Below are 24735 nucleotides of genomic sequence, written 5' to 3'. Positions count from 1 at the left end.
TTGAAGCACACCTACTAACTGGATGTTTTTAGCTGCATATTACACTATGTAGAAGGAGCCAAATGTTCCCCTGTCACTCAACACACTGCTAAAGATGTAAGTTGCTCTTTTTTTACTGTGATTTGTAAAAAGAGAGGCTATCTTTTATCAGGCCAGCTGCCACTGAGAAAAAAAAACAAACAAACAGGAAAAGCTTTGGGAAGAAGCCCCTTCTTCAGGCCTGAAATAACAGCAGTAGTCTTGAGGGTGAAAACCAACAGAGAACAACTTATAAATGTAATTATGTAAGAAGCTAGACCATCTTAAAAAAAAAAAAAAGGCACTGATATCTGGAGCAAAGGAAGGAAGAGCAGGGAAGGAGATAAAAAGGGAGCTCCACTGCCTAACGAAGGTGAGGGACAGGGAATTGTGTCCTCTGCTCTGATGTCTCTGCCAAGTCCGAGATCATTAGCAGCATTAAGCATTTCAGGTCCCATGATGTCTTTTGAAGGTATTTTTTCAATGTCTCTTAAGAATCAGAGTTCAAGTGAGGTCTAGATTTGTTCTAGGTGTGACAGGCTGCTGCAGAAAAGCAAGTCCAAAAGGGGAAAAAGAGGTCTAGGCATAACTGCCTTCCGTTTTTCATCTCGACCCTGACTACTGGGCTAAATCTCACTTATCCTTAGAAAAATAAGAAAAATATACCTGCCCCAGCCAGCCCTTTTGCAAGTGCACAAGTGGTGCCTCTGAACATACCCTACTGAATTTCCCTGAGGGAATAATAACAAGAAGAGTCCAACAGCTTCCTAATTATTCCCCTATAAATGTTTTGAAAACAGCACGTATTTGGAGTTCGCCAGTAGGGCGAATGAATTTCTGTGTCCCTGTGTCCCAGCCCTTGCAAAGTCCAGAGCCACTCAATGGTGTGTGGGGATCACGGCGAGGAGGCAGCAGCTGGAAGTGGCCAGGACAGCTGACAAAGACACACACCTGTCAGGCTGCCCATGGAGGGGACACTCTGGCTGTGGTGGGACATGGGCAGCAGTGCTTCCCTGGGGTGCTTGGGAAAAGTTGGGTGCAGTTCTCCTTGGAAAGTCAGTGTGTGGATTTACAAGGCTGTCTGTGTTAAATTGGAGGCTAGTCTGGAAATATGGGTGCAAAAATTCTTCCTAATACGACACAAGGAAAAGAGAGTGGATATACATAACTGTCTCCCTGAAAAAAGAGGTTGGGAAAAAAGAAAGGATGCATAGATGTGCCCAAAAGCTGTACCATCTTGCACCAAATGGAAAAAGAAAGTGAAAATGTGATTGTTCCAGCTTGGTGACTCTGAGTAATGAGAAAAGAGCCAGTGGTCATACATCCCAGACACCTCATAAAAAGTTAAGACAAAAAGAAAAGTGTTACTGAGAGCTTAAAAGATTAGGAGAAAGAGGAAAATTGCTGTTGAAACCCATGAAATGCAACCATGGGCAATGAGGGAGAGGCACCAGCCCTGCTCTGGCATGGAGCGGGACTGGTTGCTCTCTGGAGGTCCCTGCCAGCCCTGACTGGGAAGGATGAAATCCTGCTCCCAGCTTTGCAAGCTGAATCTGAGCAGAGCCCTGGCAGCCAGGAGAGCCACCCGTGTCCCGGGGTGCCTCAGCACAGCATCCCAGCCGGGCAAGGGAGCGGATCGCGCAGAGCTCTACTGTGGCATGGGCCGGCCTCGCCTCGAGTGCTGGGGCAGACACGGGGCTGTCAGGGCGGCCAAAGGAGGCAGTGACCATGCTGAAGGACCTTGAGGGGACGCCTCAGTGAGGCGCTTGGCATGTCCATCCTGGAGGAGACGGAGGGGAGGGCTCCCCGCAGTGCCAGGGACCGGCACCGGCACCGGGACCGGGACCGGGACCGGGCGCTGCCCCGGCCCGCGCTGCGGGAGCCCCGCGCTCGCGCCCCCTCGCGCGGCAGTCCCGGGCGCGGCCGCGCGGGGGCGCAGCCGGCGGCGGGGCGGGGCGGCGAGCAGTGCGCGTGCGCGGTGACGCGCGGGGCCGTGCCCGCTATATGAGCCCCGGCAGGCGCTGACTCGGCCCTTTCCGCCCCGCTCCCGCCCCGCGCCCGGGTCGCTGCGCTGAGACCCCGCGCCCCCGCCGCCCCCCGCCGCCGCCATGATCATCTACCGGGACTGCATCAGCCGTAAGGCCGCGGGGCAAGGGCGCGGCGCGGGCGGGAGGGGCGGCGGGCCGGCGCCCGGAGCTGGGGGGGAGAAGCGCGGGCCGGGCCCGTGCGCTGGGCCCGGCGGCGCCGCCGCGCATGTGCGGGGCCGGGCCGGGGTGGGGGGGCGCGGAGGCCGGGGCGGGAGCGATGGGGGAGCGGAGGCTGACCCGGCCGGGTGTGTGTGCGCTTGTGTGTCCCCCGCAGAGGATGAGATGTTCTCGGACATCTACAAGATCCGGGAGGTGGCGGACGGCCTGTGCCTGGAAGTGGAGGGGAAGGTGAGTGCCCGCCCGCCCCGAAGGAGGGAGGGAGGGAGGCAGGGCTGCCGCGGTGACTCACGGCCGGTGGGGAGTGGGGGCGGCGTCCCTGCGAAGGGCCCGAGCAGGGAACGAGAGAAGGGAAGACTTACCTTGGCCCGGTGTCCCGTGGTGCCTGAGAGAGCCTGGGTCAGCCAGGCTGGAGTGTAATGGAGCTTGGGTTATGCACCGTGTGGGAGTTGTCCTTGGGAGTCATAGAATCATAGAATGCTTTGGGTTGGAATGGAACTTGAAGATCATCTAGTTCCAACCTCCCAGCCATGGGCAAAGATACCTTCCACTAGACCAGGTTACTGAAACCCCCATCCAGCCTTGCCTTGAACACTTCCAGAGGTGAGGCATCCACAGGTTCTCTGGGCAGCCTTTGCCAGTGCCTCCTATGTAAATAATTTCTTCCTAATATCTAATCTAAACCTACTGCCTTTCAATTTGAATCCACTCCCACTTTTCCTGTCTCTGGGAAATTAGTGCTCAAGCTGCAGCCAGGTTCCTCGCACTGAACTGTGGCTCTCAAGTTGTGCCCTGCTCTCAGGTCATAGGTGTGTAAAAGCGGTAGCGCTAAGGTTTTTTGCAGAGCCGTTAAGTTTTTTGATGTCTCTAAATCTAGATGGTCACCAGGACAGAGGGTCAAATTGATGACTCTCTAATTGGTGGCAATGCCTCTGCTGAAGGTCCTGAGGGAGATGGAACAGAAGCCACGGTCATAACTGGTGTTGACATAGTAATTAACCACCACCTTCAGGAGACCAGCTTCACAAAAGAATCCTACAAGAAGTACATTAAGGATTACATGAAAGCGTAAGTGTTTGTATGCTTTTTCTTTTGGTTGCATTGCAGTGGGTTTTATGTGCTCGAGATTTAAAAACAGCATTGGCTTTATTCCTAGTAGGTGTTAGTTCTGATATAGCTGTGAAACTGGCTGTGAACTTCAGTAATGTCTCAATGCTTGGCAGAACTGGAGCCCTAAAGAATGGGGGATGGAATATCTATGTTTATTTTGGCTGAGGTAGAGCACCTGATCATGTGCTTTGGATCTTATTTGTGGCCTTGCTATTTTCTTTTATATTTCTCCATGCCAAACCTTTATGTGGAAGGGAATGAGGTGGTAAAGAAAAACTTCTGAAGCTTTTCTAGAGTGACAGTGTAAACAGCCAAAAATGTGTGTGAATGGGTCTTTTTGCTAGTTCATGTTGTAATATCAGTTGGTGTTCAGTGGGGTTAATACTGAAAGTGAAAAAGCTTTGTGACGTGGGTGGGTGATACTCCTGGTGCTGTGGAAAGGGCTTGCTGATTTTTGCCTAGCACTAGCATGGTTGTAAAATTACTTCATTAGGAGGGCAGGTACTGTTCTGTGATTTCACTTGAAAAGCTAAGTTAAAATTTAGCGGCTTTGAGAGGGAGTGGGGGAAAGGCAGCAAAAATCTAAGTTTGACAGATAGCTGGGTAGATTGTTTCTGCTATGACATGCCAGACAGTGAAGATATTAAGCTAGAACATGTTTTCAGAGCATTCTTTCATTCTCCTTCCAGAATCAAAGCCAGACTTGAGGAACACAAGCCAGAGAGAGTAAAGCCTTTCATGACTGGGGCTGCAGAACAAATCAAACACATCCTTGCCAACTTCAAAAACTACCAGGTAAGTTATGTCTTCTTATAGCACTATTGATAAGCTGTGGTTGGTTCATCTGCTGAACAGCTTGTTGAGAATTTTGAGGGCTCCTGTTGCGAGGATGCTAACCTGACAGTCTCTGGGAGTTTTAGGGGCCCTGAGAGTCGGGGAGGAGAAACAGCCAAAGGCTGTTACCTGTGTGGAGATGTAATTTCAGCTGGTAATGCTTGCAGTTAGCTACATTTGTTGTTATGGTGATTCAGGGACTGTGCAGTAGTCTTGGATCACTTTGGCCCTTGCTGTCTCTTACTCTGTTCAAAGCAAACTTATTATTGAATCACAGAATGCTTTGGGTTGAAAAGTGTCATGGGTTCCAATTCCTTGCCATAGGCAGGGATAACTTCCACTAGGCCTGGTTGCTCAGAGCCCCATCCAACCTGGCCTTGAACACTTCAGGGATGGGGCATCCACAGCTCTTCTGGTCGGTCTGTGCCAGTGTCTTGCCAGCACCACAGTAAATAACTTCTTCTTAATATGTAATGTAAATCTATCCTCTCTGGAGTTTCAAAGTCATTCCCTGTTGTCCGATTGCAATATGCCTCTCTTCAGACTTTTTGTAGCCCCTTTTAGGTTCTGGGGGCTGTAAGGTCTCCCTGGAGCCTCTAGGGGTGAACTTACTGAGGAAGCCCCAACTTCCTCAGTCTGTCCTCACAGAAGAGGTGCTCCAGGCATCTGACCATCTCAGTGGCCTACCTGGGCTTGGTCCAGCAGGTCCAATTCCTTGTGTTGGGACCCCAGCTCCAGAGCTGGATGCAGCACTCCACGTGAGGTCTCAGCAAAGCAGAGGAACAAAATCACCTACCTTGACCTGCTGGTCACACCTCTTTTGATGTTTGGGTTTCTGGGCTGCAAGCTCACAGTGCTGGGTTACATGGGGTTAAATAAGACCCCGAGTCCTTCCGAGAGCTGCTGTCAAATCCTGCTGTCAAATCCGTTCCCAAGAGGGCCCACATGTTTGGGGTTGTGCTGACCCAGGTGTAGGGCATTGCACTTGGCCTGTTGAACTTTACAAGGTGTTCCCATGGACCCACCTCTCCAGCCTGTCAAGGTCCCTCTGGATGGCATCCCTTTCTTCTGGTGTGTCAACCATGGTGGCACTAAGATGGACAAGCTACAGAGAAGGAAAATCCCTGTGGCTGGTCAGGGAGACTTTTAAACTGAGCTTGGTGATGTTGTATTGTTTATACGAAGGTATTGTATAAAAAGGCATTTTCTTCTGGCATTAATCAATTAAATGTCTTAGAGACATGTTCCTCTGAAGTTCTTTGTAGGGGAGAACATGAATCCAGATGGAATGGTGGCTCTCCTGGATTTCCGTGAGGATGGTGTGACCCCATATATGATTTTCTTTAAGGATGGCTTAGAAATCGAGAAATGTGTAAGTACTGAACTGGGTGAATGCATCCAAGTAGATGGTGAGCTCCTTCATCTCTTGTTCTCCTGTATCCCTGTTCAAGTTGAACAGTAGCTGCTAGTTTGAAAACTTTAAGTATTGTGCAAGTACAGCCTGATTGGTGCTTTCATAGTATACAAAGTTCCTGAAACTTTGAGTACTATTCAGCTGTACTAAAAGGGGGGATGTAGTATCACTGCTGTGATTCATGGCAATTTAATGGCCAAGAAATGCAGAAGGGCTGGCCCTGCTGGGATGTGTATAATTGGGAATGGGTTTAAACCATTAGATTAAAGAGCAGGTCCTCTGAAATGGAGCACTTCTACTTTGGGTCCCTTTTCTGGGGGTTGATTGTGAAGTACCTTGCATGGTCTTGTTTCATCTTTCACTTAATCTGATGCCTTTATACAAGAGCTGTCAGTTTAAATATTGCCTGAAATTTGGGAACACAGTATTACTTGACCAGGTACTTAACCTTTTTCTCTCTGGCATCTCCAACTACCTGAGCTCCTGTGGTCTGCTTTAACTACTCTGTGTTGGAATCTGATTGCCACAAGACATTATTTGGATCCCAGCACTTGTGAGCTTTTGGCTTGCTTGGAGACCTGTGGAATTCACCACAGCGTGGGATCAACAGTTGCTTTGCCCACTTATTGTGGACTTGTGAAGTCTGTATATAGACAGCTAAATTTATCTGTAAAGCCTCTCGCAGGCTTGTTGGTATGGAAGTCATGTAAATATGAGCCAGATGCTGGTGTGGAGCAGTAGCCCAATTAAAGGAATACTTCAAATGGCCAGACAGACACAGCACCTCCCACAGCCTGATGGAGGGGAGATGTCTGTCCTGGCCCTGGAACAGGTGATCACCTGAAAGGTACCTCGTGGGAGCAGAAGCTTCTGTGCACCTCCTGTATGGGAAGACATCCCTCTATGGGGGTACACTTTTTGGATGTGTTGTTTAGATAACTCCACATACTTCAAGGTGGAGTAAAACAGTAGTAGAGTGTTCTTACGTGCAGTAAAACCCGTTTCAGCTTGTTGGTGCAGCTGTTTCCAGAGGCAGCCAGGTACATTGTAAGCTCTGGTACTTGTTTAGGATATGCTTGAGAGGGAATCTGAACTTTGATATGTCAAGTAGGAAGGGTGTGAATCAGTGTTCAGCCTGGCTTGCACAGCAGCTGGTGGTGCCAGTTGCTCTGTACGATTGTAAAAATGATCAGCATCCTCTGATAGACCATGGGCACTTGTCCTGTTGCTCCCTGGTTTGCACTAAGATGCAAAAATAATTTCCTTGCGCTTTCTGCCTGCCTGACTGTGGCAGCCCAGATTGAATTAGGGAATACACAAGTTACAGAAACTTGCTGATACTGTCATGACCTTTAACTAACACTTGCTACTCTTGTTTCAGTAACAAATCAAACAGTATGGTTTTGGATCACTTGTCTTCATAGCTGGCTGCTGTTCTTCTTCATCGGCACAACACCAGGAATCAGCAATGTCTAACTGGACTGATGTCATCTTGAGCTTTATTCACTTACTTTGACCCTGATTTGGAGTGGAGGCATTGTTTAAAAAAATGAAAAAACATCTATCATGTAGGTTGTCTAAAATAAAACTCATTTAAACTGATTCTAGGTCATGTCTTTTGGTCTGATGTGTCTCTCAAGGTGACTCGGAGAGGTTGCACCATGGATTGAGTGCTGTTAGTAGCACAGCTGGTGCTAGAGCACTACAACTGGACTATTTCCAGACAGATTTCAGTTTGCCTGTGGCACTGGAGTGCAAAAGCAGGTTGAGGTTAATAAGGCAAAGTTCAAGAAATGCCATAGTGGAGTGGACCAGCATCATCTTTTGTGATTGTGCAGACTTATCTCTGGAAGAGATTAGAAATTATTAATAAAAACATCTCAGAATGGAATATGTGCTACTCAAGCTGAGTGCTGGCTGAGCTGCTTTGTGAGACGAGTACTTGAGCCTTTCCTGTATGTTTCCAAGATCAAGGCAGGAGGCCGAATGGGAATACTGAAAGTGAAATGGCTCAGTTTCCCAACACAGCTTGGCTGTGGTACTTGGTATTTGACATCTGTTGGGGAGCATGTGAACTGGAATTCAGTCAAGTTGCAGGACTTGGGGTTTTTCTGTACTTGGCCTCTTGGAGAGAGATGTTGGAATGGCCTAGCCCTGCCCTAGACTTCCTCCAAACCAGGTGAATGCCTGTACTTGGGACTTAACCTGAGTGTGTATAATTTATGTTCCTGCTGTGTTCCTTGTTAGGGAATGCATCTGTTTGACAGACCTGGAGCAAATACTGTTGCTTCTCGGGTTCTCTTTTGAGATGCAACAGTAATGGGTTCCTTGCGCTTTCTGCCTGTCTGACCTGGTGGCAGTTTGGATTGAATAAAGGAACACAAATTCCTTCAGAGCCCCACCTGGAGCAAGGGGGTGTCTGATGCTGCTAACCTGGTCCTGACCAGGGATGTTGCCTTGGACTGGTAATCATTAACTTTTTACCTGCTGCAGTGATGGCAGAGGCATTGGTGGTTACGGTGCCTCAAAGAGGAGGGCATGGCCCACTTGCTAACTGTTTATCTCCTTCAGAGTTTTCACATCTTTTCTGTCTTGTGTCAATTTTTGGCCCCTGGTGCTGGAGGGTGGAGATGGAGGGGAGTTCTGCAGGGGTGAGATAGATGTGGCAGAAGGCTGGGAGGAGTGAGAGACTGGAGGAGGGAGTGGAGTATGCTTTAATTACCTCTCAGGTTCTTGTCTGGTGAAATACACCCTACTTTAGTTCTGTGGGAACTTCATATATGTATGGGGGTTTATAATTTTTTAGTTTTTTAAGCTTTTTCAAGAGAGGATTTTGGGTCAGCTGTGCTGGATGAGGTACAATTTTGGTGTAGCCTGTTTTCACCCAGCGAGGCTGGGAGGCAGATTCAAAGTCTAGATAAAAGTCATTGAGGCAGCTTGTGCTTTTCTTGACGAGAATGTGTTTAACGGGGCCAGGTGAAGATCTTCCCTTTCCTGATGCATCTTCATTAAAAAAGGGAGCATTAAAGGAGAGGGAGAGGAAGCAGTCCTCAGTTGAGTGAAGTTAAGTGTGGGCAGGGCAGTGGTGCTATGCCTGTGCTGCTCTTCATAGGCCTGGCTCCCACTTCCTGTGAGTCAATGTTTAAAATTCTGGCGGTGATCTGTGGGAGTGGAAATGACTCCTGCCCTGCTGGCTGGTCCTGCCAAGGCTGGGAGCCCTGGGCACCAGCCTGGAGCAAATTGCCACGTGGCACCTGTGTACAGACGTGGAGCTGCTTTGAAAAGCAGGTGCTTCAAAGCAGGATGAGCACAGCCTTGCTGCTTGGTTGAATGGCAAATTGTGTGTCATCCTGTCTGTACTCCAGGCTCACTGGGATATTTAATTGCTGTGTGCAAACATTCCTAACTAGGGAGTTCTGTGCTCCAAGCAAGTGTGCTTTTCTGTATGGCACAGCCTCTGGTGGAAAGGCTCCTTCCAGCTTGCTGTAAGGAAGTGTCAGTTCAAAGGCTCTGGAGGCAGGATATTGTTTCTTCAGTGAGCTGCAAGTGAAGTGTTCCTGCTGCACTCACTGCACTTCCTAAAAATGCATTGCTGCTTTCAGTTTCTCAGGGAAGAGGATAAGTCTTACTCCTCTGCAGATTCACGTCTGTCAGATGCACCAGGGAGGGCGTGGCAGGGAAGGACTGCGGCAGTGGCAAGTGGTTGTCACAGCTGCGCTGCTGTGGAGTCAGGGTGAGGGAGAGGTGGGAGTCACCGCATGCCGTGAAGGGGGAGGCCCGTGCTGGTAAATGCACTTATCCACAGTCCGTGACGCAGCTCTGTGTCGGGAAGGAAGTCAGCGTAATTCCTCCTCTTCCGGCCCATCTTCATCTCAAGCAGCTCTTTCTTTCCTCGGCCTGAAAAGTTGAAGTGATTTGGAAAGGAAAGTCTCCAGACAACAGCTTTGGAGTTACTAAATTGATAAAATCCCCCAAGATAGCAAATTACCCTGGTGCTGCTTAGAATACAACTGGAACTGAAGGACAGCTTTAACAGTCTTGTTTTAAAATGTGCTTATCAGGCTTGCATTTTGCATTCCTGGAAAGATACTTTCAGTAGATTTGGGAAGGATCCAAATTGCATTTTCCCTTATGGAGCAGGTTAGGCAGCTGGGTAGAAACCTTCCTTATGCAGGTTTGGGTCTCAGGCTCTGTGGGGCCAGAGCAGCAGTCAGACATGTTCATTAACTCAAGGATAAATGTCTTGGTAGGAGGAAAAGAACCCTAGCCAAGCCTGGAAGTTTTTGCCCTAAACAGTACCAAATCCATTCCTAAGAGCACAATCTTGCTGGTTTGCCAGTCCCTGTGTCTGGCTGCCTTTTGGTTGAAGCTGCAGCTGGAAGCTGTTGTGCAAAGATCACAGCCAAGTGCTTGTGGCCAGGACTGGTGGCTTGAGGGCACTTTTTTTGGGTGCCTACAAATGCTGGCAACCCTGCCAGTGTGTTCTGCAGGAGTGGGTGGGATGTTGTTGAGGATGCACATGGCTGCTGGGCATTTTAATCCACTAGAGCTGCATTCATCACCTTCCACCTCAGGCAGATAGGATTCAAACACCCTTGAAGACCTTTTTAGGACCATTTTGGTTGTGTGATAGCAATATTACCAATGTGGCAGCAGCTGGACACACTGATAAAATGCTGAACCATTTTTTCTCTGCAGCCCACACTTTATCCTGGGAGTTAACAGCTGGGATTCGTGTCCCCATCTGTAACCAGCAGCAGTAGGAAGCACTGCTGGCATTTCAGAGAGCAAACCTTTTTTCCTATCCCCAGTGAGGTGCAGATGTGCTGGCACAAAGCAGTACAGCTGTTAGATATTTTTTTTTTAATAGGGAATGTCCATGAACATAGATGTCAAGAAAGTTTTTAAAGATCAACTTCCCAAATTCTTTGTAACAGTGGTTGAAAAATGGCCATGTAAAGCTGGGTACCTCTGCCCTCTTCAGCTAATAAAACCCCGCTCTTGCTACAAGGGCTGAGGTTTAGCTGCTCTACCTACAGCTATGTCTGTACCCAAGCTGGATGCCCTTGGCCTCTCCCATGGCAGTAGGGAGGGATGATTTTGCTGTCCCTGCAGCTGTGTGGTTGCTGCAGCCACAGAACTGCCTGCAGCTGCTGGTGCTTCCTCACACTGCCCACAAAAAGGTGTTTCAAGGAGTCAGCTCTGCTCTTCACTCAGCTGCAGCTGCCCCAGCCTGCCAGCTGCCCCTGGCAGCATGTGCCATCCCAGTACCCCTGTGTCCTGATTTTCAGCTATGCTTATTTCTGGGTTAATTTCTTCTCTGTAGCTGTTACAGTGCTGTGTTTTGGATTCAGAATCCGAGTGGTGTTAGTAACACACTGATGTTGTTTTTCTGCTAAGTCGTGTTTACCCTAAGTCAAGGACGTTTTTCTGTTTTCCCATGCATTTTTCGGTTGTCTCATGCGCTGCCAGTGAGAAGGGATGCAAAAGAACTGGGAGAGCACAGCTAGGACAAAGGACCTGGGCTCACCAGGGATATTCCACACCACAGAATGCCATACTCAGTATATAAACCAAGGGTCACTTACACATAATGGAGGGGGGGGACTGACCTGGGTTCAAGAAGGGGGAGTCTGCCATCAGAGGGTGATGAGCACTTGTCCATAATTTGTTTTTTCCCTTTTTATTATAAATTTAATAATTTTTACCATTACTACTATATTTTACTAATTTTCAGTTATTACACTGTTCTTTCTCAACACATGAGTTTTACTTTGATTATCCTCTTAATTTCCCTGTGGTGGAGGGAAAGCGAAGGGAGGTTGGATGAGCAGGGAATCTTTAAAGGGGTGGCTGTCACCTCATGTCTGCTCAGGTCCTTGCCTGAGCTTACTGTCTATGAAGTTTCCAATGACTCAAACTGGTCATTCAGGACAAGCAAGACTGGAGAGTGGAAGTGCTTTTAATCTCCTGTTTAATGGTGTTTAGCACACAGAAACTTCTGCTCGTGCCTGTGGGACCCTCTTGTCAAGCGGGGTTTTGACCACTAATATTCAAGAACATCTGCATGAGCGGAGTTCAGCATTGAGCAGAGACAGCAGTACGTGGGAAGACCAGCAGGGAATTGTTCATCACTGCTGCCAGTCCAGAGTTTAATCCAAATGTGGGGACCAGGGAATTGAACCTGAATGTCTCCAAGCCTCTTTTTCTCTTCTGGCAGATGGAAATCCTGCCAACAGCACTTATGTAAGGGTGTCATGCAGAACAAGTGCAGCAGAGCTGGAGAGGTTTTGCTGATTATTATGCAATGGATCCAAACAAGGTTCTCCCAAATGCTCAATCATTATTCAAGCCTTGCATGAATTTAGACCAGTCCTGCAGTGCCCTGGGTTACTGCAGAAGGTAGAATATGCAGCATGTTTAGCTTGCTGCTTCTGTCTCTATGATGTTTGTACTGTAAGATCCCATGGCTTAGTTGTAGGCTGAATGATGATCTGCCAAGGGCACGTAAAAACACCACCCTCATCTTTACCACGTGCTCCCACCAGGCAGGAGCCAGCAGAGCCCTTGAATGCATGGCACAGATCCTGCTGCTAGCACAGGAGAGCATCTTTGATGCTCTAAATCAATATCTCTGTGGGCTCATTGTTCCCTTCTCTCATGCCACTTGGATTTTGTGGCAGCTTTTGAGGCTAAAATTCCAACTGCACCTGAACATGCTAGAAAATCTTCATGCATGAAGCACATAAAAAAGTAGCTCACCAGCTACCTGGCTTCTGGACTCTCCACTGGTTATCTTTTCTTCGTTTACTCTGATATAGCATTTCCATTTTTGAAATGGTGTTTCCTCACTGTCCTGCTCATTATTTATAGTTGGTGCTACTTCACAGAAGACTGCAAGCAAACCAGTACACCTTGGCATTCCTCATCCCTTCTGGTTGCTTGCTGGTTGAAAACTCCACTGCTTTTTTCTGTTTACTTCTAGCATTCTACAAGTTTTTAATGATAATAAAATCAGCCCTTTGCAAAGACCATAAACCCTATAAAAAACAAAGTGCTCTGCACATTTTCCATTACTCCTGAGCAGAGCTTATTTACCCTGTCCAAAGGCACTCTGCAGATCAATAAATTACCTCCTTTACTTACATGTTCAGGCATTTTGTGTTGACTGATTATGTCCCTCTCAACTGAAGACAAACTGTGAAGCAGCTCACATAAAACCAGAAATACAAGTAGATCCAAAACTCTGCTAAACTAATCCTGCTGGAGATTCCACTCAACGTAACCATTTCCTGCTGAATGTCACAGTCATTTTTACCTGTCGTAAGGAATTACACCACTACTTAGTCAGGATTGCATGGCATGCCCCTGCATGGTTTCAGAGGACCATGTGAGGAGCAGTACAAGGGAGATGCTTACGTAGACTTGGTTGGTGCTTCTGCTTCACCTGCTGAAGCAGAACATGGATCCTAGAGAGGAGCCCAGCCCATGAAAGGCAATCCTACTCACCCCTGAACACAGATCCACAGAGGACTCGAGCAGTACAATGAGGACAGCAGTGTGAGCAGGCCCTGGCTACTGCCCCGGAGCACATCATGTTCCATAGCAAGATACAAAGGCTGACTTCCTGTGTTCCTCAGCATCCTCAGATGGCTCCTGCAGCCATCTGCCAGCTGGGTCCTGCTGTAGAGCCTGAGGAGACACAAGGCAGTGGCAGTACTTATGAAAGCACATGCCCCTGGAATGCAATCTGCTCTTCAAAACTCTCAGCAGTCTCTCTTCTGGGAACTGAGCACTTAATGCTGCAAGGACGCTGAGCACCAGCCCCAAGTGTAGCTGTAGAGAGATACCTACATAACTCTAGAAAAAAATGAATTGAGGAAAATTGTGTGACTTATGTATAAGAGTTGTTTTACAAACCTCTGAAAGCACTTGACCACTCCCAAAGCCTGTCATTGCTTCCAAGTGGACCAGTAATAGAATGTTTGCTTCTCACACAGACCTCCTGCGTCATTACAGTGAACAGAAATGATGCATACACCTGAAGGCCATGAGAGAATGTGAAAGCTGAGCTATCAAACCTCACCTGCTTAATTTACAGGTATAATAATGAGGTTATGCCCACTCTGTGTTCTTTGCTCTTTCTTTAACATAAAAGCTTTGAGAATGAAATTAAATAGTCCCTTTCCTGCTCCCTCCTAAAAAGGATGTTGAAGGAATAACCCTTGCAGTGTGCATTTCAAAAATGGGGGAACAGAGGCACAGACACATTTAGCAAACCACAGAGGAACCCAGTGGCAAAAGCAGCAATAAAAACATGCTTTGAAAAAACACTTCAGACTTATGCCACCTAAATCACAATGTGTTCAAGTCAATATTGTGTGGTACAAATTAAAATAATACTTTTATTTATATGCTTAAAACAGAACATAGGTATCATAAGAAACCTAACAAAAGAGAAAACTGTTCCTTGCTGTACCTAACAAACATTTCATTTTTTTCCTCAGTGATTACATGGAGGGGACTGACATCTTCCCACTGACTTTATGGGTTTTTAACTGCACTGGTTTGTTGCTAGGGAGTATAAGGATTGTGATGAGCACCATGGTTGTGGCTGTTTTTCCTAAAGCCTGATACCAGGAGGAGCATCATGTCCATTCCACACAAACACTGCACAAAGGGTTGTGCACATTTGCCAGCTTCCAGACAAAGCCCTGACAGATGCCAGCAGAACTGAAGGTATTAACCTGGTTACACTGGAATGCAAACCCACAAAGTTATGGTTTCCTTTAAGAAGCATTTTACATCAAAGTTACTGAGACTTTGTGGAAAAGCCACAAAGCTACCAAGAAAAAGTAAGAGGAGAACTCAGAATATTTCTAATAAAGATAAATCTAATACAAGTTTATTCTGTAAACTTTTCCTGTCAAAACACAAAGCATATATAGAAACATATAAGAAATATTCCTTGGGGAAAAAAGCTACAGAAAATTATGAAGTATCAGCTGCTTTAATTTATCTTTATCCTTGCAGAATTGCACTGTGCTCAGTCCCGTCTGGAAACATCACAGTTCCCTCAGTGCAATCCCTCTTACATCATAAGTATTTTTTTTAATCACTCTTTTCTTCTCCTTGGTAATGTCTGTATTCCGGCTTCAGCTCCCATGTGTTTTTGTGGGTCCCCTTCACATTGTAGATGCCTATTTCTCTCAGAATTTCTTTCAAGTATATCTGAAAGGAAACAAAAGTTCAAATGAAACAGGCAGGCAATTGCCACAGTTCCTGCACACCTGCTCAATTGCATGGATTCAGTTCCTAAGGGGCAGACAGCCTGGCTGGCTGATGGGCACTAACTGGTGAGGGAAGGACTCTGGGGTAGACTTTGATCCCCAGGCACCAGCAGGAATTAGCAGAAGCCCCAGGGATGCAACGGGGAGTCCCAGGGGTGATGGCTCACTGGCAGTCTCTCTGAGAGGCAAGTACTCCAGGGGCGGCTGAAATGAAGTTACCAGCACCTCTTGAGAACTATTATGTCACACATCTTCCTCCTGCCGGAATTCCTCCAGTTGAGCTAAAAGCTCTTGACCTTTCCTCCTGCTTGGGCTGAGATTATCTTGAAAATCCTTGCCTTATTCAGACTTTGTCAAAGCCTCAAGCTGTTGGTTTTCATGCCATTTTGCAAAGCTTTAAGCGTTTTATTATGGCTTCATTTTTAGAGGAGAGCTGAGTGTATGTCTGAGGATTTTCTAATACCTTAAAATATTAGGGCTTGGAAGAGAAAGAAAAAATCAAAACAAGTAGAGCTATTATGCCAGTAGTATAATAATCTTTGAAAAAACACAACTCACTGATATTGCCCTCCTTCATTCTTTATAATAAACACCAGTAATTTTCTTAAGAGTCACAAGAGCCTGCTTGTTTGTTTAATTATTAATTGGGACTGAGATGAGTGGATTGTCATGGCAACTATAGACCACAGTTTAAGAATCCCACATTAAATTAATAATTGCACGAGTTTGAGCAATTTAATCCTGCTGGAGTGCTTCTATTGAACTGAAGTTGTTGGAATGCTTGTATTTTCTGCATCTACGGTTCCACTAAGTGCAAATATCAACATACTCCAAGCTACTAAAACCAACAAATACATGTTGAAGACACAGGAAAATAAGAAAAGCTGATGGTCTAAGCGTTCCTTACACTCTTTCCTCCTTTGCTAAATGGAAAAGCTAGGAAATACATAAACAAAAAATATATTCTCAGTCAGTAAAAGAAGTGTCTTTTAGTAAAACTTATCCTTACTCTCCCTCTCCAGCTACACATCAAAAGTATGCAAAGCAGCCCAACACATAAGAAAGGTGACTGTCAGGGATGTGCATATGGACTAGCTTCTTAGGGTTTTTTAGAATGTTTCCTTTGAGCAGAGCAGCCGGGTACAGGAGCAGGGAGTTCACTGTGCAGGGATGGCTCCTGAGCCTTCTGGGCGCCGGATGCAAACCCCAGCAGGTGGCAGCAGGAGATCACCGACGTCCCCTCGCACACCTCGTCTGCTGCACAGATGCCGTCATTATTTCCCTCAGGTACCCGGGACACACGCTCCCTACGGCAGCGATGCACCACGCACGGTGCAAAAGGTGCTGGGAGCAGGTGAAACAGCCATTTCTGCATGGGTGTGTGCAGATGTGCACACCTGCATACCCACTGCCTGCTTTGCAATCCCTGCACTCGAGGCAGTGTCACCGACAGACACTTCAAAGCATGGCAGAAGTGGGTGGGAGAAACATCTGGCAGCAAGGTTAAATTCTGCTCTAGATCGCATGGACAGAGAACTGGAAAAAATCTCCTATCATTGCACTCGGTGCTATGAGGTACACTGATCTGCAGTTCTCGAGCTGGCAGATCCAGTCTGCCTGGGAAGCTGGGTCACAAGCTGCTGCTGGGCTCAGGCAGTGAAACCACTCTGGCTGAACTTTCCACAGCACCCACCCAAACCCACCCACCCAGCTATTTAAAGTAGTTTTAATTTCAACTACTTTCCAGACTTAATTACCCAGGCAGTTCAGTTTCTCTCAGGGCAAAACTTCTAAGAGTGTAACAAAATGGAACAAAACCAACCCAAACAGAATAGCAAGATAAGGTCTGTGACACAGATAAACAGTACTTCAAGCTGGAATCATGAACTGCAGCAGCTGAGGATTTCCACTTACTTTCCATCTCTGCTGCAGGGGGTAACCAGGCAGGAGAGGTGTTAGGGAGGGCAGCTGACAGCATTAACCCCAAAGCATCAGTGTGTATTCACAGACAACACTGAACTGCTGGAATTTTTAGACAATTAGGAAACATGGATAATCCCACTGTGCTGTGCTGTACACCTGAGAGCAAGTGGCTTGAAGAGATGAGTTCAGGGGATGCAATGATTTTTCCTGCAGGATCAGTTCTCCTCCTAGAAACCAGGAGTCCCCACCTGGGTCTGCACTGCACCAGGCTGGCCTATGTATCTTGAAGTATAGCGCTCTGATACTGTACCATGGAGAGAAACCCCACACTACTCCCAGTGATGCCAAATACTGAATATTAGAGCCTGGTGATTGCTAATCAGGGGGCCACAATTTTTTCTCAGAAAGGGATCCAGTGTGTTTATGTACATATAATTCTAGCACAGAAGCTCATCTGTAGGTGATCTGTTCATATATTTAAAGCATCTTCTGCTCTGTTCTACCTTTCCTCATTTTTTCCATATAAAGTGAAATGTTATAATGTAATTATGGGATAAAAATTTCTGAGGAATAAACTTACAAGATCTAAAAATCCTTCTGAAACTTTGAGGGGGAAACAAACCCTGTTGTATTTAGGATATCCATTACTTAAAGCTAAAAGATGGCAGCAACTTCTTGTGTAACAGGTAACATATTCTGTAGCAAGGGTTTAATTTACTATTTACATTTACAATTACATAAGAAAAGTAACTTTATTTGTAACTTCAGGTTCTTCAGTAGCTTAAGTGGTAGTTGTGGGTGACTACTGCAAGCTGATGTCATAGTAGATGAGATAAATCTGTACTGACTTGCATTTAAAGTGATTGAGATAGTGACTGCCACACTTCTCTTACCAAAAAAAAAAAACCCACTTAAAAATTTCTTGCCACTTCCTCCATATCTTCCTCCTATTCCTTCCTCCTTCTCAGCTCCCATGGCCCACACAACTTCTCTGCCACAGAGATATGGAGCTGACTCATGAGATAAATGAATGGAAGACATGGATATGTTACTCAACTTTCAAGTTTCTTTCAAGGCACTAGAACACAGTGAACCTACATGGATTTTACTTGGGTAACATCTTTGTGCAGCTTCTAACCAAACAGATTGTTCACTTATACAAAGGCTTGACAGAGATACACTTCATTCTAAATGTGAAGTGAGCAAAACTAGTATGCATCTTCATTTCTGCCCCTTTTTTTTTTACAGAGTATGTTTTCCATAATCCAGCTGTTACTCTTCTGTCTTCTGTCTTAGCTCTAACAACCTCTGACATTGTTGCTCCATTTACACTCAATTAGATCCCCTTAAGTGTTCTGAAATCTGCACCTGGGTTGAGGACAGATATTGAAGTTGGCAGTGAAAAACATCAAAAACACCAAAGGTCCTTTGCATGTCACTATCACTCTCCATTCTTGCCTGCTCTGCTCAAGGAAAGCTTGAACACGGAAAGAAGGGAAAGAACTGGAAAATTTATGGTTCATCCATGAAAAGACTGACAGACACTGCAAGACAACAACACCATCACATATGCAGATGTCTTGGTGCTTTTCTTGTCTGTGTATCAAAACACTGTTTAAAAGAAAACCTCAAATAAATCCTAAACATCAACCACCGATCCAGTGATTTTGGAGGTATTGAGCCTGAGCTCATGATGCCTGAGCTTCTAATATGAGCTTCTAAATCCCTTCATTTAATACAAATGCCATGAAATATAGAAAAAGAGCAACCCCTATTGCTGTGCCAAAATAAAGTTCAGAAGCTGAGGGAAGGACTGACAATAGACAAATGCAAACTTGCAACTCCCAAGAGAATAAGCTTCTTTGAGGACAGGATTAGCAGGGGAGACATGAGAATTTGGTTCCTAGTATTAAATCAAGCATAAATAAGAGACCATTTAGGTTATTTCAACCATCTGTCAAGAAAAAGCACGCTCACTACAATTTTTGGTATCCTACACTGCCCTATAATGCTGAACTTAAAACTTGGTGATTTCAGTTTGTCGTAAAACATATTTAGAGAAGAGTTTCTAAGGCAAATAGTATATATAAAACTATTTTCTAGATATGTAAAACACACACAATAGTGACTACTGAAAATGGTTGTATTTACAAGACTTGCAGTACGTACCACTGGCTGTTTGGTTATGTCCACAAGGTCTTTAATGTTGTAATACTGATGTTTCTCAAAGGCTGAAAAAAGCATGTCCAACACTTGTTGTTTATCAGCTCGAGCTCTTTTTCCATCTTCTTTCTTCTTCCTCTCATATTCAATCTGTTACAAAACATTTTTTAAAGTCATTCACATGCAATGCTGTATAATTCCCAGTGCTGAACATTAAGCTACAAAAAAACCTCTTTTATTTAATAAAACCCTATTCAATGACTCAGTGCTTTTCAGCTGGAAAGTTTTCTTTTGAACATTCAAATATTCTTTTATGAACATAAACTAAGCATTTTGTCCTCAGCACAAAAAGCTTCTCAGATGTATCTGCTTTTTTTTTTAAAAAAAAAGAAAAGTGGAAACCAAGCCTGCAGGTTCCCAAACCTGGGAAAAAACTAACAATAATATAGGAATCCAAACTGAGATGGTATTCTCACTCCACCTCTATTGGTACCAGCTTCTAAGGTACAATGACAAATGTCAAACAACCTCCAAACTGCCATGCTTGGGAAAATCCACAGACTAACATGGCTACATCCACAATCATAACAAGCATCCACCCAATGAATGTTCCCACAGGCCCTTGGACACTGCCTCATTTTTTCCAGAAACAGCACTCAAGGTATCAACTCCATCAATATACCACCAATCTTCAAAGACACACTTTGAGGATCTGGATTGTTTCTCTTCAAGAGAAACCAAAGTAGCACACATGAAGTTGCACTAGTCCCTAAAAAACCAAACCTTCTAAGCAGGCAGAGGCCCCTTGTTGCCACACATCATCCTACTTCAAAATGTATATTAAAAATTACTTAACCATTATGATCTGTACCAGATGACTATATATTTTCACAGAAACTTATCGCCTCCAAAAATACTTCCTCTGATTCATCATCAGAAGCACAGACCAGCACACCCCAAACAAACCCCAGTCACCAGAGAGCACCAACCGCGACACCTGCCAGCACATCACCCCACCCACCCCCAAAACCACCCTCAAACAGAAAACCAGCCAGCTCCTTGAAACCAACAAAAGTGATCCAGAAGGTAGTGTAAGTCATGTAATCATCAAGTGCTTCCAGGCACTGTGGGTGAAACTGTGTGGGTGAATCCATAGCGGCACAATGTACAGAAGAAAAGATGCATGTGATCAATAAGAGACACACGCCTGGCTGTAAATGAGATAATTCACTATGGGAGTTGTTCTGCTTCTGATGGCTCAAAGCTTACTCTAAAAAGAAAGACCTTCAGATGAAAAGCCTAGAAATGAAAATGCACAGATCTACTAGATACTAAAGATCTTATTTTTAAGAAGAAAGATTGGTTTTACGGCACAATTAATTTTTTCCTATGTATCCTTGCCAGCCAACTCCCTCCTACTCTCAGAGTGAAAATAGCTTGTCTCTTGGTAGCTGTCCCAAAGTGGCTAAAGATTATTGCCATTTTTGCCATGGCTCCCAGGTCCCCAGCCAGCCAACTTCCTTCTTCACATTCTGAAATGGATCATTAAACTGGATCCAGAGCAATTGTTCCCAACCTGTAGCTTGAAGTCTCTTCTGCTTTAAAATAAAATAGGTGTGCACAACTAAATACTTGCCTGCTTTTCTAACTCCGTGCAGTATTATAAAAGCTACAATCTCACCACACAAACCCATCATGCAATTGATTTTTATCCAATAACACAGTTTAGTGTAATTATTTAACTCTTTAGCCATTGCATTTAAAGAAGACTAAATCTTCAAAACAGGAATAGCTTTGCAACATAGCAAACTGTAACACTAAGCAAACTAGCGGGACAGTACATCATCTTGGTTGCCAGGATCCACAGCAGAACTGCTGTACCACAGACACGAGAAGAGGAACATAAAACTATGACACTGGCCTTCCTTTAAACAATAGCATGTCAAAACATTTGCTTCTTCTGGAAGTCCAACAGACGATTATTTTAAAAATTCCATGTGAATATTCTTAATTCATTAATGTATAAAATCAAGTCACATAAAAAACTGAGTATCAAACCCTCCTTTTATTGAATAGTTATTAGCTTATTAGCTGCTGGTGCCCCAGTTGCCTACTCTCTAATTAGCAATACTCTAGCATTTTCCTCTAATTTCAGCAACAGTTTCCACTGTTGTCTAATAGAAGAGCACATTGATGAGTGCTTAAAAAAAAAAAAAAAGCCTGGTGTCTTCTGTTGTTGATTTCTTCTTTTTGGCCTTGTGAATACACTGCTCATAGGAAGTTACAATGCAGCCTTTCACTTTTTTCCTTCCTGTTTTCTTTGCAAACAGAATCTTCTATGTAGTAGGCACTCTTTAATAGTCATGTAATAGAATGCACTTACACTGTAAACTAATTAGATGTCTTTAAAGTTCAGTGGTTTTTTTTAATTTAAAAAAACATTCAAATACTACTTGATTTCAAGAAAGAACCATTTTAGAACAAGCTGTTTAGCACGGATGTTGTGAGTTTATCCCCAGAAGACTTTATACGGAAATCAATTTCTCTTTGTTTACCTTCCCAGGATGTTGCTAGGCTTGCTGAAAAGCTGCCAAAATTGCCTTCTTGAAAGTATCGTTAATACTGAAGCTGATGTAACTGCTTTGGTAGACAGTGAATACAAAAGTGATAGAGACGTGAGAATAAATCTGAAGTTTCATCTAAAGATGCTCTAAAGTAGTCCTAAAGGTGTTATTGTCTCTTGGAGCATGGGTACCAGCCTCTACAGTACAGGATACTGGGAAGAGAGGACTACAAAGAAACCACTAGAAGAAGCCTCTGAAGGGGTAACCAGAACCCCTGAAGAACCTTTCTGCTGTATTATGAAAAATAATTAAGTCACAGAAAAGTTCCAGAATATTAACCTTGCAACTTTGCAAATACATTTAATATTTATAGATATAATGGAGGTCTTTTCCCCAGAGAAGAAAAGCTAAATTACAATCTTAGTCTATATTGTAATGGAATTGCAATTTCTTCAAACAAAAATATAGGTGTAATATAATTTCTTGCAAAAATAACCTAATCCCTCTCCCAGTTCTTCAGTTCAAACAAGCTATTACTATTCCCCATCCACATGTAATTTATTTCCCTCCTGCTTCCTGCTGTATGTTCATTTATAGGTACATGGAGCAGCCACACTTAAGCCCCATTTTATATTCTTTCCTTCAAGAAATGTTAACCCTTTCTGTCTTACTTAGTAGATACTCATTCTTCCCTCAGGAACTACCCAAATGGTGACTATATTAACATCTATGACAGTTTGTACATTTTTATTTCTTTCTTGTTAAAGTCCTGTCCCCAACACAGTACCCATATGATTACATGCAATGCAGCAAGTTCTAAGAAATCAGCTGCTGCTTGAAAACCAGAAAAATTCAACCAAGAAGTTTTAGAAGTTCATGGACTTTTTCTCACAGTTAATACCCTTTCAGCCACCTGAACCTTAATAAAAGACTTAATGAAAAGAAAGATTTTGTAGAAAGTAGTCATGCCTCAGCCTTTAAAGTCAAGCCAAAGTCAAGGTAACTCAAGTATGTCTTACAATATTTTTCCCATCAGAATACCTTTAAGGTAGACGTGAAAACAAAACACACTGCGGATGGATTCCCAAGACCATGGACAGCTATGTAACCAATAAAAATATAATAATTAGGACATAAGAGCATGAACACTTTTAACAGGCCTGGTTATACCTCCTCAATCTCACACAAGATTTAAATTTCCATAATGATATGATGACCTGCAGTTTGCAGCTGGAATAAAGCTACAAAGCTATTATCTCTAGGCTGTAGTCATACTGCCATAATTATGCTGGTGTCAGGGAAATGGAACAGCATCCCACTAAAAAGAGAAGGTGAACCCCACCAAAGCTTATTCCATAACTAAACGAGAACACCAGCAGCATCATAAAACAATATACTGTTGTAAAACTGCATCTGCACAGTAGGAAACATCAGTTTGACTGTTTTGGTTAAATGGCATTCCCTCAGCTGCAATAGTTACACTGGTATGATCATCCATGTACCGAGCAGACTTTGAACAGTATCTACTACAAAACAGACCCATGAGAGCGAAATTATTATTTCTGGTTCTGTGGCAATAGACTGACTTTCATAATAATGCTTAAATATCATCCAGTATATTGTCACTTGTTTTATGTAAATAAAATCTTAATAAAAAGTGTAAAAGTTTAAATGACTAACACAGTGATTCATTTTCAGTATGACTTAATGTTCCTCACATTCAACATACTCAAAGAGTATCTTTAAGGAAAAGGACGCTACAGTTTATATGTATATCAACTGATCTGGAACAGCAGTGTGGGTGTAATATTGACAAAGCCAATGATGCCAATAACATGTACTGCGAAGGTAGGAAACTGAGAAAAATTATCAGCTGTTACTCTTTTCTACTTGTTGCCAATTCCTCCAAAGGACTGGAAACTAATGATTCTTTTCAAGTGCATTACCCTCCTGCAGATGAAAAGTTATTTGGCTCAAAAGAACATTTCCACATCTCATAGCACAAAGCCAGAACTGCCTTTCATCCACAAGTGTCAAAATTACATTAAAAAAAATTAGAGGAAGAATGTAATAAAGCCACTTAAAAAGGGTTGGGTGAAGGTGGTCTGCCCTCCATCAGATAATACAAGACAGTTACGACACGCAGACCTTAGCCCCAAGGGTTATACGGGTCTTGAGACAGAAGATCCCCAGAAGACAAAAATCAAGGAGAAATCAGATGACACATAGCATTGTCAAAGACAGCAGCCAACCATGAGCAAAAGAGCTGCTGGAGAGCAGCAGAACAGTCCTGGAGTTCTAAGTCAAATTCCTCCTGAAGAAAAGAAGGGAGAATACTAAAAACTACTTACATTATACTGATGATTAGCCACTGGTTTGTAGTTTGTGGTTACAGCTTTGTCCAGCTGCTGTGATAACCTTACAGGTTTAGAAGATTCTTCTATCTGTAATCTACAAAAAAGGAAACAAGAACAAAAACTTTAGACAAGCACACACTCAAAGTGAATTCTAAAAATCTGCAATTATGAACCAGCCATTATCAAAGGTCAGTTGCAAACAATCCATAAGGCAAAACAGATGCACTCTTCTGGATTAAGTTCTTTCTACTCTATTTTTGCTTAAGGACACTGAACTATTAGGGTGCTGTATGCTACAGAAGATACTGAAATGCTGAAAAATCAAACAGTTGAAGCGAAGATACTAAAACTGAACTTTGAACACAAATTTCACTGCAAAAACCTAATGCTCAGATGGAAAAAAAGCCCTTGCTCTTAAAAAAGATCAAATCCAACCCAAATGAATACAAAATCTGACAGTTTACTCAGCCAAGGGATGAAAAAAGCTTTTCATCCACCTCTGCTAACCCATAACCTTCTCTTAGATATTGAAATGTAAAAACATACATTTCTGTGACCATTCTTTTGGCGCTACACTACAGTAAGAGAGTGCAAATAACAGTTTTAAGAGCATTATAAAGACATGTAGAGAGAAAAATCCACCCATCTTCAAATCGATGTGCAGTCAAGTCTCTAACACACAGATAACAATAGGTGACCTTCAATTCTCTTTGGGAAAGACTCTCAGAAGGTCAGAGGTTGAGGACATCTTGTCAAGTTTATCCCTATGCAATTTAAACCTTCTGTATATGATGTAGAGGGAGTGTTCAATTTAATTCAGATTTAGCACTCAAGAATTTCTACTTGAAACAAAAAGGC

General features: G+C 44.1%; 2 protein-coding genes and 2 non-coding genes across 4 annotated transcripts in view; 3 read left to right on the top strand and 1 right to left on the bottom strand.

Moving 5' to 3' along the window:
• Window positions 1-2047: 2047 nt before the first annotated feature.
• Window positions 2048-7182, top strand: TPT1 (tumor protein, translationally-controlled 1). Its single transcript, XM_021528465.3, has 6 exons — window positions 2048-2154; window positions 2380-2453; window positions 3100-3290; window positions 4022-4127; window positions 5422-5538; window positions 6962-7182. The coding sequence occupies exons 1-6, from the start codon at window positions 2127-2129 to the stop codon at window positions 6962-6964; spliced, it is 519 nt and encodes a 172-aa protein (XP_021384140.1). The 5' UTR covers window positions 2048-2126; the 3' UTR covers window positions 6965-7182.
• Window positions 6771-6900, top strand: LOC116184338 (small nucleolar RNA SNORA31). Its single transcript, XR_004149104.1, has one exon. It is a non-coding gene; the product is annotated as a small nucleolar RNA SNORA31 (small nucleolar RNA).
• Window positions 7183-7830: 648 nt separating the features above from the next.
• LOC116184339 (small nucleolar RNA SNORA31) lies at window positions 7831-7966 on the top strand. Its single transcript, XR_004149105.3, has one exon. It is a non-coding gene; the product is annotated as a small nucleolar RNA SNORA31 (small nucleolar RNA).
• A 5991-nt stretch (window positions 7967-13957) lies between these two features.
• Window positions 13958-24735, bottom strand: part of GTF2F2 (general transcription factor IIF subunit 2) — a 76820-nt gene continuing 66042 nt past the window's right edge. Inside the window, exons 7-9 of the mRNA XM_021528463.4 lie at window positions 23872-23971; window positions 18963-19106; window positions 13958-14811 (exon numbers count right to left, since the gene is read on the bottom strand). Of these exons, the coding sequence (XP_021384138.1) occupies window positions 14692-14811; window positions 18963-19106; window positions 23872-23971 (364 nt within the window). The 3' untranslated portion in view covers window positions 13958-14691. The remainder of the gene's footprint in view (window positions 14812-18962; window positions 19107-23871; window positions 23972-24735) is intronic.

This window comes from Lonchura striata, chromosome 1, assembly GCF_050655825.1.
Source record: "Lonchura striata isolate lonStrDom1 chromosome 1, ASM5065582v1, whole genome shotgun sequence".
Taxonomy (NCBI): Eukaryota; Metazoa; Chordata; class Aves; order Passeriformes; family Estrildidae; genus Lonchura; species Lonchura striata.
Note: the sequence above shows the minus strand (reverse complement) of the source record. Positions and strands in the feature narration are given on the sequence as shown.

Coding starts and splice junctions, on each gene's coding strand:
- TPT1 (XM_021528465.3), top strand. CDS start 2,127: ATGATCATCTACCGGGACTGCATCAGCC. Junction 3,291..4,021: donor ATTAAGGATTACATGAAAGC/GTAAGTGTTTGT, acceptor TTCTCCTTCCAG/AATCAAAGCCAGACTTGAGG. Junction 4,128..5,421: donor CCAACTTCAAAAACTACCAG/GTAAGTTATGTC, acceptor GTTCCTCTGAAG/TTCTTTGTAGGGGAGAACAT.